Source organism: Poeciliopsis prolifica, unplaced genomic scaffold (genome assembly GCF_027474105.1).
Source record: "Poeciliopsis prolifica strain line A6 unplaced genomic scaffold, Auburn_PproV2 SCAFFOLD045, whole genome shotgun sequence".
In the NCBI taxonomy this organism is placed as follows: Eukaryota; Metazoa; Chordata; class Actinopteri; order Cyprinodontiformes; family Poeciliidae; genus Poeciliopsis; species Poeciliopsis prolifica.
The window spans coordinates 4160554-4176347 of NW_026562420.1; the positions used below are offsets into that span (position 1 = coordinate 4160554).

At 38.6% G+C, this 15794-nt stretch overlaps 2 protein-coding genes across 5 annotated transcripts in view; one reads left to right on the top strand and one right to left on the bottom strand.

Annotated features, from left to right (window-relative positions):
• Nucleotides 1-1304, bottom strand: part of slc1a1 (solute carrier family 1 member 1) — a 28006-nt gene extending 26702 nt beyond the window's left edge. For all 3 annotated transcript variants that reach the window (XM_055056503.1, XM_055056505.1, XM_055056502.1), the window contains exon 1: nucleotides 952-1304. In XM_055056503.1, coding sequence (XP_054912478.1) covers nucleotides 952-1045 — 94 coding nt within the window. In that variant the 5' untranslated portion in view covers nucleotides 1046-1304. The remainder of the gene's footprint in view (nucleotides 1-951) is intronic.
• A 1633-nt stretch (nucleotides 1305-2937) lies between these two features.
• rap1gds1 (RAP1, GTP-GDP dissociation stimulator 1) overlaps nucleotides 2938-15794 on the top strand; it is a 42952-nt gene continuing 30095 nt past the window's right edge. For both annotated transcript variants that reach the window (XM_055056376.1, XM_055056377.1), the window contains exons 1-4: nucleotides 2938-3275; nucleotides 8176-8283; nucleotides 10033-10155; nucleotides 13865-13990. In XM_055056376.1, the coding sequence (XP_054912351.1) occupies nucleotides 3272-3275; nucleotides 8176-8283; nucleotides 10033-10155; nucleotides 13865-13990 (361 nt within the window). In that variant the 5' untranslated portion in view covers nucleotides 2938-3271. The remainder of the gene's footprint in view (nucleotides 3276-8175; nucleotides 8284-10032; nucleotides 10156-13864; nucleotides 13991-15794) is intronic.

Below are 15794 nucleotides of genomic sequence, written 5' to 3' on the forward strand. Positions count from 1 at the left end.
TCTCCTTAGTTTTGTTCACATTCATGAGATGAATGTTTCCACACCATGACACAAAGCGGTCCACCATATCTCTGTACTCAGCTTCTTGTCTCTGATACACCCGAAAACTGCATGGTCATCTTTAGCTCCGTTCACAGATTTCTTATCAGATTCAAGTCAGGACTCTGTATCAATATGAATTTTCATTGAAAGAAACATCACTTTAAATCTAAATATGTTTAAACCTTTTTGGTCTGAACTGCATTTCTGCATGTACAAAAAGGTCTTGGGTCAAGACTCTGTGTACACACACACCATTCATGGTTCATAGATTTGGTGAGAACATGACTGAATCTACAATAATGAAGTAGATTTTCTCTGACTTACACAGGCACTAAGTATTTCAGATGAGGAAACATGAGGCACACGCCCACTAATATGAAGCTGTCCCTCAGCTGTTCATATCACATGATGCTTTGTGTTGGACTGTCACATAACATCTAAATAAAATGCACATGAGAAGTTCTAGAGGCATGAATACTATGTAGCATTGTATGGAGGAGAGCTGCTTTTTTTCTGCCAGTCTGATAAATCTAACTAAGATTTGTAATTACTAAAAAAAGGATAAAAATTGCCTTCAGCTAGTGATATTTATGGAGAACATCCTTAACTGAAGCTCTGCATCATGAGCAACGCATCCTATGGAAAACAGACAAAGCTAAAATATTCAGCCAAAAACATCCACAGTAGATGCTCTGTTAAGAGACCGTCCACAGCCCACCAACCGATCTCACCTCAGTCTGGTCACGTTTGACTGAGGCTCATGCAGACACAGGAGAGGCTTTCTCCTCCAGCACCAAACCTGTGGCTGCCTGCCCAACATGGAGATACAACAGCTCTGGAGCTGGGTTAGTTAGACACGTCTCACACAGGACAGTGAGCGGAAATAATGCGTCAGAACCGTTCACCTACCGATCAATACCGACAGAACCGTCGCAATAAGCAGCCAGTTCCTCCTCAGTAAGCCTTTCACGTTCACTACACGTCGCTCTTTGTTGCCCATCATCTCCTCGACTCTCCCAGATTTCGTCCAAAATCAATAAATAATGTGAAGAAGAAGGAATGACTCCTGTGCAGACGCAGAAGACTCCTGCAGACTGGCGATCAACAGCACAGTCGGCACAAGAGGAAGAGCAGGAGGATGATGAAGGAGCAGTGTTGCTACAGCAGAGGAGGAGGCGGTCTGCTGATGGTGCTGTGACTTGCCCCTCGTCCGTACAAGGTTCTTCTGCCTTTCGCACCTTTATCAGGTGATGGTTCCTCACTTCTCGTCACATAAATATGAAGAGGTCTTGTGTGAAAATCTGCTCCTCTTGTGTCGAGAGCGCGCATTGCAGCCAGAGAGGCAGATTTGACCATTTTTTACGGCGCTTCTGATCGATTTCTTGGTAAAGCAACTCATATAATCATGTCAAGGTTGTAATATTCAGTTTAATCATAGCTGTTGTTTTAAAAAGAAGCAATAACAAAATAGTAAAACGGGCGATTCTAGGATTGGACATTTAGAGGCGCTTAGCCCCCAGCAGAGATAAGACCCATGAGAAGCGTTTTCTAAATCTAACTGCTTATTTACATACATTCACAACCAAAATTAAGAGACATATCAGTAATTCATAGAACTTGCTGCTGTGGAGTGACACAGCCGGTCACTCCACAGCAAATAAAAATAAAATCCACTCTAAACTATGCATTTCCAGTCAGGTGAAGATCATTTTACTAAAACCAGTTTATTATCAAGGTAGAAGTTCAGGTAAATGACTCATGAAAACTCGTTGATCTGACCTTTATTTGAAAATCATTATAATAATGATTATTGTATTGCAGTAATTATATAATTATCATAATTAATTATAATAATATAATTAATGCAATTATAAAATCATAATTGCATTACCTTTATTTATGTCTGAGCATTATGTGGCTTTTGGCCTTTTTCTTTAAATAAGAACGTTTGTCCATCTATGGAAAAGTGAACATTATGAGTCAGGGTTTTACTATTTCAGTTCACAGTTCATGAAGTGGGTCTATCATAGTTTCAGTACCAAACATCTTTCTGTACACAGACACAGAAACAGCCTAACACTCTGCACTGTTCTTTAGTTTTATCTTATTTAAGTGACTCCAGACAGATTTGGGTAATTAATTTATTACAAAACATCAAAACAGTCAGTAATCAAACCTAAGCCATTATTTATCAATTTTTTTGCATACATACACAATTTTGTACTGAACTACAAAATAATCTTCAAATAAATAAATCCAATACTGTACACAATTGCCATTCATCAATATAAAAATAATTCTAAATAAAGTACTGCATTGCTACTTATCACTGCAATGCCATTTGGATTGAAGTGCTGATGATACAAGTCTGCCCTCTTATAGCTGATTAAAAAAAAAAAAAAAAAAAAACGCTTTCAGCGTCGGTCCGTAAGGCAAGGCAAGGCAACTTTATTTATAGGCTTGTCTATCGGACAGTTATGTATCGGTTCAATACGGGACGCACATTTAACGGCCAAACATGGGATCACTCCGTATTTTACGGGATGGGTGGCAATCCTATTCAGGGGTGCTGAGAAACTGGGCTAGATACGCCACTGTTGTAAAATAAATAAATAAAGGAGGTCTTCTCACGCTGTTTTGTGTTGTTATTTAAAACACCAACAGAATCGGTTTTTGTCCAACTTTTGTCATTTACACAATGATGAAACTAAACATGTTTATTTTAATTTTTCTTTCTTAGTCCCGCTCTTTTACTCCGTCGTTAAGTACTACTTTAGTTTCGCTGTACTGAAAACTATAGTCCAGTCATTCATCCGCACTTTTGAAGTTCTACCGCCATCTAGGGTGGGAACTTTGTAAACCAAGTTGTTTTATTTTGAAGGATCAGAGCGGAAGTTGGCTTCTCCGAGCTAGCTTATGTCTTGACGAAGCCTTGTCCGAGTGAGGCAGTATTTCTGGGAATCGCCGATCAGTGAATGAGGCCTGTTGGTGTGGGCATGAGAGGAAGTAAGCAACGTTAACCTGATCGTTCCCGGAGCACAGGCCGGTACGGCAGCGTCTATCCGAACGGGAAAACCCGGTCGCTACTGTAGCTACTTATCCGGCTCCATAAGCTAGCTCACATCAAGCCGCTGCCTGAACCCGGATCCAGGCGGAAAGCGGGGCCTGTGGCTGCTACGGCTCGGTTTTGAAACTCTTTCTCGGATTTCTGGAGCGACATCCTGCTGAGATGGGTGAGTAGTCGGCTAACCGAACAGCCTCACTGTGAGCCGAGTTAACAAACAACTGTCTTCATTCAGTGGAAACATAACATATTTATGACACGAGAAAAGGTTCTGTCACACAGCAGCCTGGGTGGGACCGTAGGCTTTGCCACCATAATGATTGTTCAGTCATCGGAATAAGAGCTGACTGGGACCAATGTATGTGTGCACGCGCAAAACGGCGCGCTCCCTTTCTCGGGGTGGGGTAGGTTCTGCATCTCCATCATCTTATTTTCTTGCTTGTTGTGCTGTTGGCACCACAGATGTGTTGTGCCTTGCCCCATTGGTCCCTGGAGGGTCCGCTCTGAAAAGAATGGTCTCCAGTGAAACGGCAGCGTGATGTTGACGTTCCATCCCACAGCAATTATGCAATAGGATCAAGCAGTCAACCTTTTGATGCTGTTTCTGCTGCTCCCACGGCCTTCACTAGTTTCTGATAATCATGAGTATGGGTTTTTTTCTGAATCCCTGGCATGCTGCAGGCATTTCAGTGTGGCATCTGGACTGATTATATCACATTATTAAGAGCTTTTCTGTCATAAAGTGGCAGAAGACAATATCTACAGTCATATTGCATGTTTGAGCTGAATATTTGTATATATGTATATGACAACCTAATTTTCAGACAGTGCAGTATTCCAACTTACTGGACAGTTCTGAGGAGATCAGTTAAAACAAAACAGAGTTTTTGTATCACTTCATTTAGTTTCCTATGTTGTTAACCTTTTTGCTGTACTGAATGTTGTTGATTAGCTTAGGTGATACTCATAATTAAAATCAGACAGTAAAGTTTTTATGATCAACCAGGCAGTGATCGATGTTGGCACTTGTGATTAGCAGGTTAGTTACTATCAAGACAGTTCATTAAGTGGTTCAGAACTGAAAAGTCTCACTTTTTTCTTTTTTGAAATACATCAACAAATAAGGCTTTTGATGCTCCTTTGTTTGATTTCATTGAGGTGGGGTTAATATGTAATGTCTGTTTTCCATTGGATTCTAAGCAATAGCTTCAATCAAAAAAAGCTGCAGATATTTTTTCCCTTTTGGTCAGTGTTTGTAAGATGTAAATGTTGATTTAAAAATGAGAACTCATCAAATGGACTTGCTGAAAAAAAGTCTAAATTGGCCAGCACTGATTTAGAAGAAGGTCAGTATTGGCCATTGAACAACAGATGAGTGTATCTCATTTTGTTTATTCTTTTCTGTCTTGAAATCAAAATTTACACCAGTAGTTATGGATTCATTTTAACCATAGTTTGTCAGGCATGCAGCCAAGGATTTGACCAGGGTTTTTTGGGGGTTTTTTTCTTACATGAAACCCTCCATTTGATAACCAAAACAGTAATTTGTCACTGAGTTGCTGCTGTGTGTAATGAAACCAGAAATTATGGCCAATATATACACTGAAAACAAGAGGTTTGTTAAAGGATACTGCAGAAGAAAAAACACATTGTCTCCTTAGTGCATAGTTTTGTAACTTCTGTTTCTTTGTTTCCTTTTGGAAAACTTAGTATATCCCAGAAGGCTATACCTTCTGTCTTAGCATACCTTCCATTTTTTGAGCATAGCTTTCATTTTAGCGTAATTTTAGTTTTTAGTATAACTCGTTTTTAGCATCACTTCTGTTTTTCACATAAAATTTGTTTTTGTATACCTCTTCTTTTAAGCATAACTTTGTTTGAAGCATAACTATTGTTGTAGGTGTTTGGTTGCTGTTATGTCATGGCTTTTGCATTTTGTTGACCTTTCTGGTCCACCATAGGAACCAACCACATAATGTTTCGAGGGCTGAAAGTTGGAGACTTTTCTGGCCATAAGTCCAATATGAACCTGCTTGGATTTTTGAGCCACTTGATAACTTTTACCTTGTTAAAAGATGCTCCGTCATGCAGGAAAAGCTATGCATCATCAGACCTTCCTGGATTATTGGAAGAAGTTGCTCTTAATCTACAGGCAATATTACTCATTCCCACAATAAAATAAAAATGCAAAATTTACAAAACACAACTTTTAATTATTGCCAAAATTGTTCATCATTACTGAACACAAAGAGAAAGCAATATGTCAACTCTACCCACAAGAATGCAATCCAGTTCTTTTGGCATAAGAGTTATTCAAATGGCAAGAAAGACAATGGACATGTGTTCTGGTATGCATTTACAGACCTATATCTAATCTGTCTATCTGTCCATCCATAATCCAAATTTTAGTTCCCTTACTAAAATTTTTTACACCCTCCTTACACCAGTCCACCACAGATCTTTCTTATCTAATATTGTTGAAACGAATAGTTGCTAATCAAGTTTGTGAACATCTCAATCAAGTCTCAGAGCTCATTACAGCACTGAAACAGCATTGGTGATTTCTCACTAATATTCTTATGGCATCAAAATGTATGTCCCTCCCCCTTTCCTTCTTTCTCCTACTGTTCACCGTTTATCCATTAATGCTAACCCACTGTTGCCAACATAGCAACTGTCTTTTTTTTAGCATTTCTTCTGACTAAAAAAAAACCAAAACATCGGTACCAGACAAAATGGGAATCGGTAGGTCCGGCCAGAAAACTGGAATCAGTGCACCCCAAGTACAGATTAACCCTTTCAAAGCCCATACCCAATTCTATTTCAATTCAAACTGCCATTCAGAAGCCTTTCATCCGTTCTCTTGATTTTAAGCTCTGCAGCAAAGACAAATGGATGGCATTAGTGGAGATTTAATTGAATTCGAATCTCTTGTAAAGACTCCCATTTTCAAACTGCCTTTAATTCCAGAGACCATTAGACAGGACCTTTTTTCTTTTACATATATTTTCTTTTTTCTGTAAAAGAAAATATACCATACATCACAATAAACAATAGTCATGGTATTGTTTATTGACAACTTTGTATTTGATCTGTTGAACCTTTTGGCTGCCTTTGATTTTCAACAAATACAGGAATGATGATCTGGGGTAAAATTGAATGGGTGTCTCTAACATGATTAACAGAATTGTATATATGTATGATTGTATATTTTGTGCGGGTGTACGCATGTGGATAGTTAGGCTCAAGCAGCAAAGCCCTGCAAAGGCTTATTCTAATCACACCATTTCTTATTAAATAATAAGAATCTGACAAAGTTTTGGCCTTTTGGAGGCTTTAACATATTCAAAAACTCACCAAACTTCACCCAAAATTGTTCCCTTACTAAAATCTTTGGATTCTAGTGGAATCGCAAGTGAGTGTGGCCAAACTGCTATACAGCATCCCCTAACATGAGATAGGACATCCCGTAGGTTGTAGAGATCTAAAATTTGGTAGTAGAGAGATTACCCCCTCAAATCCTGAAAAAAAAAAGTATCTTGGGATACAACCTATCACCCAATTTTAGAACGTTCCGAGTTCTAAGATCGTCGCTTGTGTTACCCAGGGTAAAAACTGCCCTTAATCCCACCTTTGCTGCTCCATTGGTTAGAGTGATAGTCAGTCACACAGAGTATTCAGCCAATCACTGCACCTGGAGTGGTTTTTCAGGCCTGCTCCAGCTTTTCCCAATCAGGTGTGAGGGGGAGAGCTGGAGACAAAGGAGCTGCAGGTTTGTGCTTCCAAACAATTAGTCAATCTCTTTGTTTATTATGTACTTTTAAAACCTCACAATATAAAAATCATGTAGATCTGAGTATACAGTGAGCTTGGAGCCATGAAGTTGTCATACACTGATCTATAAATGGAATTGGTGAGTAGTGAACACAATGTTTTGTTTGGCATGTTGGTGGTGGTAGCCAATGCTAATTGTTTGTCAAACACAATCTGACAAACAACTTGAACACAAAGAGAAAGCAATACGTCAACTCTACCCACAATTCAATTCATGTGTTTAAGATGATGAGATGAATGCTGATATCTTTTTTTTAAAATTTGATCATAGGAATAATTGCATTTATTTCTGGATATAATTGGAAAACCGTCTAGTTAACTAGTAAGCTGGTAATTTACTGGTCCTGTTTATTTCAATACAGGCCAGGTGACCCTTTTTGGGTTAAAGGATGGCGAGTTTCTGACAACTGGCTGGAGCCAGGAAAATCTGAATTTGACTCCATACTGGTCTGGTAGGAGGCTGATGGTCCATTATATTTTCCCCCTCCATCTAACTACGTAGACACACAATTCATTATTCATCTTTTCATCGGACACGAATTGCGCTTGGACATTTTTCTCTTAAATACAAACGCACCATGGACTTTTAAATGTGTCGGTCAGACACTGTGCTGACCAGCAGGGAAAGTGAAGGACTCTTTGTGCACAACTATATAGAAGATCTACTGCAGTACTGTGTGTTTATTTATTGTATTTATTTTTTTTTTGGGTTTTTTTGTATGTTCTGTCTTGTAACTTTTTGCTAAAAGTTATAAAAATTCAGGGGTGAACTAGCAGGCATCATAATTTTGAAATGATAGTGTTAGCGTATGAAGCCAATGGGCAGGTGCAGGGTGGCAAAGTTGGTGCTCATGCCCAGTTTATTGCATCTATATACCTACTTAATCTGTCTTTACTATTACTGTTAACTCTTGTATAAAACACCATTTATAAAATAAACAACACTTAGCCTGGTGGGGAGGCAAGTAAAGCCTGGTGGCCCCCAGGCTGATAAAGCATTGAGGGAACTCTGGTTTGTGGCTTCTAAGAATATGAAACATGGAAAGGCTCAAGCAGTGTGAATACCACTGCACGACACTCAACATTTTCCAGCTCTCATATCTGATCCAAATAGTTTTTCAGTATCACAAATCATCATCTGAAAAAAACTTTGTTTCTGAAGAAACTTTCTTTCTTCATGTGATGCTGCTGATAGTTGATCACTGTGGTCCTAATAGTGACATGTTTCTGTTCAGAGAGCCTTAGGGAAGCGGTGGAGAAGCTGAAGCTGGCGTCTACAGAGAATACCACTGACAGCACGGAGAGCAGTCTGGACTGCCTGCTGAGCGCACTCACCCAAAACAGTGAGTACAAGCTATAGATTCTACTTGGTGTGTTGTAAGTACACTGGTCCACTTCAGTTTATAGTGACTGCTCTCACCATCAGAACTTACAAATGTCTTTATATCCTTGATATTTTTCAAAGGACCAACACAGTGATGATCAGATGGTAGCTCAGTTAGTCCAGGTGTGAAATGTGCTGAAGATGAGTGTGGTGATGTAATGCCACAAGGCTGAGCAATGTTTAAAGGTGGACATACTATAGAGTACTTTTGTACTCTACAGTTTTTGCTGCTTCTGTTAGGGTTGGGGTTTTATTAGGGTTTCATTGCTGATGTCTTAAGATTTTCAGATTACTCCTCCCTTCTTGGTTTCTTGGTAACAGCTTAACAGCCAGGGTGTTAAAAAGCCACTCGAGCTGAACCCCATACATGGGACTCGATAGCGACGACGAAGTCTACAAAAGTTGAAAAATTTAAACTTTTTGTGTTGCTTCGCTAACCCCTCTGTGACGTCTCTGTGTATGAGCTCAAAATTTCACACTGCACAAATTCCATAGAAATGAATGAAGAGGGAGCAGTGTTGTCTCCGGTCACTGTGTGACCATTGCCTCAGTTACCTGCCACGTCCCTAGTCTCCAGCCACAGAGCATAGCACAAAGCCTGGTGAGGAGGAGCGAAATGGGGAAATGTAGGTTTAAAAGCCGAACGTGACAGCTGCAGTCTTGTAGTGCTTCAGATTCAAACTGAATGACAATGGTGAACCACTGAACTTGTGGAGCTGCTATGTGAAAAAACAGTAGCAACTAAACAATATAAACAACATATCTGTTTTTAAATGCGCTAATGCAGGGTTTCTTGCTTGAGGATTGTCCTATTGACACAATCTCTGAGGTGCAGTGGCGTTTCTAATATGGGCAAAATGAGTAACTGCCCAGGACTGCCCTCACACAAATGTAACTAGTAAATGAGAATGTAACTAGTATTAGAATGTAACTAGTAAATTTTTTTATGGTTATTTTGATACATGGTATTTACACTAATTCACTGATGTATTCATGGGTGCATGTGGTGCATTCATGAGCGGCGCACTTTTCTAAATTTGTCCCGATGCCATTTTTTGTGTGAAAGCTGCTCACTCTATTATATGTGAGGCCCCGGTGGGCGGGTCTGTCAGGATATATATGATTTAGTTCATCTCCATGTGTGAAAACAAATAGTGTGGAGAATTTTTTGGACTTTATCTGTGTGTAAAATTCCTTTCCATTTCTCTGTTTTCCATTTTCCTTGTCCATCCTTCTTGTCTTTCCATCTGGTCATTCATACATCATCATTTAGTCATCTCTTCCTACCAGCCTTTGTTAGATCAGGTTGAACATTTAAAGCTAGAACATTGTAAAATATATGCCATAATTTTGCAGTTAAATGTACAGATTATGTGTTTGGAATTGTCTGGAGAAGAACTTGGTTCTGGAAATTTGAGTCTGTAAATTCTGACATTTTTAGATTCCAAATATACCTGGAAATCTATTTGGCTTACTGACATAACTTCTTAAAAATAACATGTGTAATATTTACATTTAGTTTTTCTTTGGAAGAAAACAATATTAAACCGTGATTCAAAAGTGACTCAAGAATTGGGACATTAAAAGTAAAAAGAAATTTGGGAGCTATAAAACACTTAAGTTTGTTCACCGTATGATCATGATGTCTCTCTCTCTGAAGTTGGCTTCATGTCTTCATAACTGAATTCTTTGTGATTTCGTCCTGCAGACATGGAGGCCAGCAGAAAGATGCAGGAGATGGGTATTCTTCCCCTGCTCCCCACCCTGCTCAACCCCCAGTCTTCCTGCACCCCAAAGGTCGCCAACATCATAGCAGAGATGGCCAAAAACGGTAAGTTCCTCTTGCCAAGTCAGTGACCAGGTTCGTCTGCTTTCCTTTATCCAAGGAAAAAGGAAAGCCATATGTATGTGTATATAAATAAATAAAATGGATAGAATTTTTTTTTTAAATGAAGAAGTGATGCTCGAATGTATGTATGTGTGTGTGGGTTCCTAAATATTGAGGGTAAAAAGCAAAGGCTTGACCCTGTGTGTAACTGTATGTATGTCTATGTATACACACACATACAGTATATAATGATTAGAGGGGCTCTGATAACAAGGAAGGAGAAGCTGCGATTTAGATCAAGGCATATTTATATGATTGAAATGGTCCAGTCAAAGTCCAGACCTAAATCCAAAAGAAATTTGAAATTGATTTTTCAGAGAGTCTCCATCCAGTCTGAGTTTGAGCTACTTTGCACATTAATAGAAACAAAGAGCATAGTAGTCATAGGTCAGAAGAGCTGCAGGTAATCAAGTGTGCATTTGTATATCCTGAGGTAGGATATGCACAGATCACTAAAGTTCTATTAATTAATGATTTCATCACTGAGTATAATATGTTTTCTGACAGAAACATGGTTGAATGACGGTAATGACCGAATCGAACTAATTGAATCAGCACCTCCAAACTACAATTTTTTAAGTGAGAATAGAGAACATAAAAAAGGAGGAGTGGCTTTTATATTTAAGAAAACCATAAGTTGTAGAAAAATCTCTTTGGGTCATTTCACCTCTTGAGTGTCTTGGAATTCAAGTTAAAGGCTACAAACAAACTTTGACACTAACTTTATACAAAAGTCCAACATAAGTGGAAAATTTCTTAACTGACTTGAATGATCTTCTATCTCTCATATGCATTGATTATGATTGTTTAATAATTGTTGGTGATTTCAACATTCATGTGAACAAACCCAAAGACAGAGGGGCAAAAAAGCTCTCTAATATTTTAGAAAATTTTTTAACACAACATGTCAAACAAGCAACACACACTCACACACTGGACCTGGTTATCAGTAAGGGTGTGAATATTTCCAATGTCTCTGTAACTGATGTCGCCCTGTCGGATCACTTTGCTGTTATCTATGAAAGTTGTTTATTCTTTGACCAACTTGGACAAACAGCTGCTGTCACAAAATGTTCCTTCACAGAAAACACAGCAGAAACATTTAATCAAATCTACTCTTCCTCCTCACCCTTAAACTGTAATGATGTAGATAAGTTGGTAGATGATTTTCAGTCTGAAGTTTCATATATCATTGATTCCATTGCCCCAATTAAACGAAAGGTTGTTTCTGGTAGGAAGAAATCTCCACAGAAAAATGCACAAACAGTTCGATCTGCAAGACAACTCTGTCGCAGGGCAGAACCAAAATGGCGTAAAACTCAACTTCACGTTCATAATGACATCTATAAAGAAAGACTATGTAACTATCACGCAACACTAAAACATGGAAGGGAGGCTTTTTTTTTGCAGATGTCATAAACAATGCTGGAGCTTTATTTGCAACAGTTGACAGACTCACAAACCCTCCCATGATGTTACCATCTGAATTCAATCTAATGCTGATGGAACAAGCTTTCCAACTTCTTTTCAGAGAAAATTCAAAAAATCAGAGGATTAATTATTGCTGTACCTAAACAAAACAAATACAGGAAAAATGACCCACTTTCAACTATTTAATTATAAAATCCTAGAAGAAATTATAAGTCAATTAAGTTCAAGCTCCTGCTGTCTGGATGTCCTTCCCACACATTTCTTGAAGAAATCCTGCCTGTTATTGTTACTGATCTGATCCAAATAGTAACTCATCGCTTACATCAAGTGTTTTCCCCCAGGCTTTGAAAACAGCAGTTATCAAACCACTGCTAAAATAGAACAATCTGGACAAATCACTACTGCAGAATTACAGGCTGACCTCTGACCTCCCATTCATCAGCAAAGTTATTGAAAAAACTGTGTGCAAACAATTAGTTTCCTCATGATGACCAACTATTTTGACTCCTTCCAATCTGTTTTTTGCGCTCAGCACGGAGACTGCCCTCATAAAAGTATTCAATGATATCCATATAAATACAGACTGTGGGAGAACCACAGTGCTGGTTCTGTTGGACCTCAGTGCAGCTTTTGACATTTTACTGAATCGACTGGAAAGTTGGGTTGGACTCTCCGGTTCGGTGCTCGACTGGTTTGAATCTTACTTAAAGAACAGGGATTTCTTTGTTTCAATTGGAAACTTCTCATCAAAGAGGTCAAAGGTCACACATGGGGTACCCCAAGGTTCAATCCTAGGACCCCTCTTATTCAATATTTAAATTTTCCCACTAGCTCAGGTGATAACAGGAAATATTAGCTACCATAACTATGCAGATGATACTCAGCTCTACATTACGATGTCACCAGGTGGCTCTGAACCCATTCAATCACTGATCAATGCTTAGAACAGATAAATGTGTGGATGTGCCAAAACTTTCTCCAGCTGAACAGAAACAAAACTGAAGTCATTTTTGGACCTAAAGAGGAATGATCTTGAATCAATGCACAGCTTCGGTTATTACAACTAAAAACTAGCGATCAGGCCCGTCACCTCAGACTCGAACCTTCAGAGCCACATAGACAGTTAGAAGGTCGGCCTTCTATCACCAGAAGAACATCTCCAGGATTAGAGGACTAATGTCTCAGCAAGATCTAGAGAAACTCATTCATGCGTTTATCTTTAGTCTCATTGATTATTGTAACAGCGTCTTCACAGGCCTGTCCAACAAATCAATCCTCCAGCTGCAGCTGATCCAGAAGCTGCTGCTCCTGTTCTCACTAAAACCAGGAAGATAGAGACATAACATAGAGACATTAAAGCCATTAAAGCCCCTAACCCTAACCCTAGTTTTAAAGTCCCTCCACTGGCTCCTTGTAGCTCAAAGAATAGATTTTAAAATACTGTTGTTAGTTTATAAATCACTGAACGGTTTAGCACCACAATACATCAAAGATCTGCTGTTGTTGTATCAACCTTCCCGACCTCTTAGGTGTTCTGGTTCTGGTCTGCTTTGCATCCCCAGAACCAAAAGCATCTATGCACCAAAAATTTGGAACAAACTTCCAGAAAACTGTAAAACAGCGGAAACCCTGACTTCCTTTAAATCTCAACTAATAACGCACCTGTTTAGAATTGTATTTGAAATGTAATATGTAACAATGTATTGTCTATTATATGTTGCATGACTTTGCGTTTTTGTGTTTATGATGAAAAGCATTTTAAAATGCCTTGCTGCTGAAATGTGCTGTACAAATAAAATTTCTAAAATTTGCATTGATTAAAATGCACACCACACTTTTTTCAGATTTTAATTTATAAAAATTGATGGGTTGTTTATGCAATTCATTTATGCATCTTGTGTTTTTTTCTTTAGTCTGATGTAAAAACATTAGATTACTATTTATATTTAATTCTTTATGAAACTATATAAAATAAACTGAATTGAAATGAACTGACCTGATCAACTTGTATTTTCACTTTGAAATGTTACTATTACACTTACCTGTACTGGGGAATTAGCTAAAATCTCTTCCAGTACATCTTTTCATGGCTATTCTGAGGTTAATGGATTCATGTATATCATCTCTGGCTTCTCCTTCCATGTGTGCTGTTCGGTCACATAAACTCAGAATTAGAATTCTGTTTCTGTTTAGTCATTGGATTCTGATTCCTTTTCTCCAGAGTTCATGAGGAGTCCTTGTGTGGAAGCTGGCCTCATCCCTCCTCTAGTTCAGCTGTTAAACTCCACAGACCAGGAGGTTTTACTGCAAACCGGTCGAGCGCTTGGCAACATCTGCTATGACAGCCGTAAGTAGGAGTTACATTTGATTCGGAAATGCTGATTCAGATGATTGTTTCTTTTAATCATCTGCCAAAAAGCTACAGAAATTGGGCAACAAAGGATGTGCTGGATCTGGGCTGATATTTTTGACTCCATTGGTCTGTCTTTGTATTACTTGATTTTTCAAAGATTCAAAGATTACATCTACATCAGGAGGAATTAATGTTTTTAGAATGTGCGCAGATTCCAGCTGATCTGATAATATGATTGCAGGTAAAATGGCTGCTTGCAGCCCTTCCGTGATGTTCATTCTGAGGAACTTTCTCATTTAATCCACGTTCTACCAGCAATGTTCTCATTACAACTATCAGACTTGATGCAGTTTATTTCTGGTATTCTGCAATCTGCTAGGACCTGACAAAGTGTTGAGAACCACTGCTGACATGTCTTGTTCCCAACCATGATGTCTTGAACTGCATTTAAATGCACCATAGAAGCAAACCTAGATTCTACAGTGCATTGAAAGAATCTTCTAATTTGTTTACTGCAGTAAAGATTAATGTGGACCTCTGGTTAGGAACGACGGCTTCCTGCTAATAGCTGAAATAAATATTTGAGTCTTCCTCTAAAAACACAACTGTATATTTTAACAGTTCACACACCAAATACACATTAATATACAGCCATACACACAGTGAAACTGTCTTAACACTTCCCAAGAAGCTTCCTTATCTCCACTCTCGAGAGTACTTCCAATCAACGGCAGGGAAAACACATTTTGCTCTTGGTTTGGCTGCTTTGCAGATGCTGGCCAATAGATGCTGGCCAATAGTGTGCCAAGAAGTATTGCGGCAAAATATTTAAATTTCCGATGTTGCATTTTTTGACAGATTTTTTAAATACGCTCTATGATAAAAATACACAATGGGACACAACAGTGGGACAAGGATAAAAGCACGAGCCCTGTATATATGGAGGTCGTCACAGTCCGGCCCCAATGACCTTTACAACATGCCTTCCCTGTCTCTCTCATGACATACTGTCATATCTGGCAACTGTCAGGTAAATGACACTGTAGCTGACAAAACCCCTTAAAAATATAACAATAAAAAATAATGTAAAAAAGTGAGGAATTAGTACATTTTCTCTGAATAATTTGCAGGTAAGTTTCAAAAAGATCTGCAAATACTGAACCTACAATATGCAGGAGTGATGTTTACATTGGGCCTCATGTTGATTAAGCTGGGTCAAGGTAAAACAAGCTCTAAATCTTCTTGTTGTGGCTGAATGGGAAACTGGAAAATTATACTATCAGAAAATTTCCCAAAAAAGAAAATTAGGACAATTTATTGGTGCACCCTTACCTACAATTATTGTTATTATTAATAATAATTTTAGATTGGTTACAAAACAGAGAACAAAAGATGTGGAAAAATGTGCTGATGTGGAAAAATAAAAAATCTAATCTGTGTGGATCAGATCAGGCCTGAGACTCTGGCAAATGGCCAAGAGCAAAATTCTTTTATTTCTCTGTCGTTTGCAAACGGAGAACACACAGCAACCACAGCACGACAGCTGTACCTACAATCAGCTCTGACTTGGAGCTGCAAGCTCTCACAATATATAGGATTCTTCACACAACATGGTCACTCCCTGGCCCAGAGCCAGTTGAACAGGTTTAATGCACAGTCAGTAGCCACAGGGTGGACAGGATGCAACCTCTTCCTTACTGAAAGGTCAGTTAATTTAGTTGACAAACATCTTCTTGTTCAAAATATGAGAGTTTCCAAAAATTAGGATGCTAATGGAACAATTTTCCATACCAAAAAC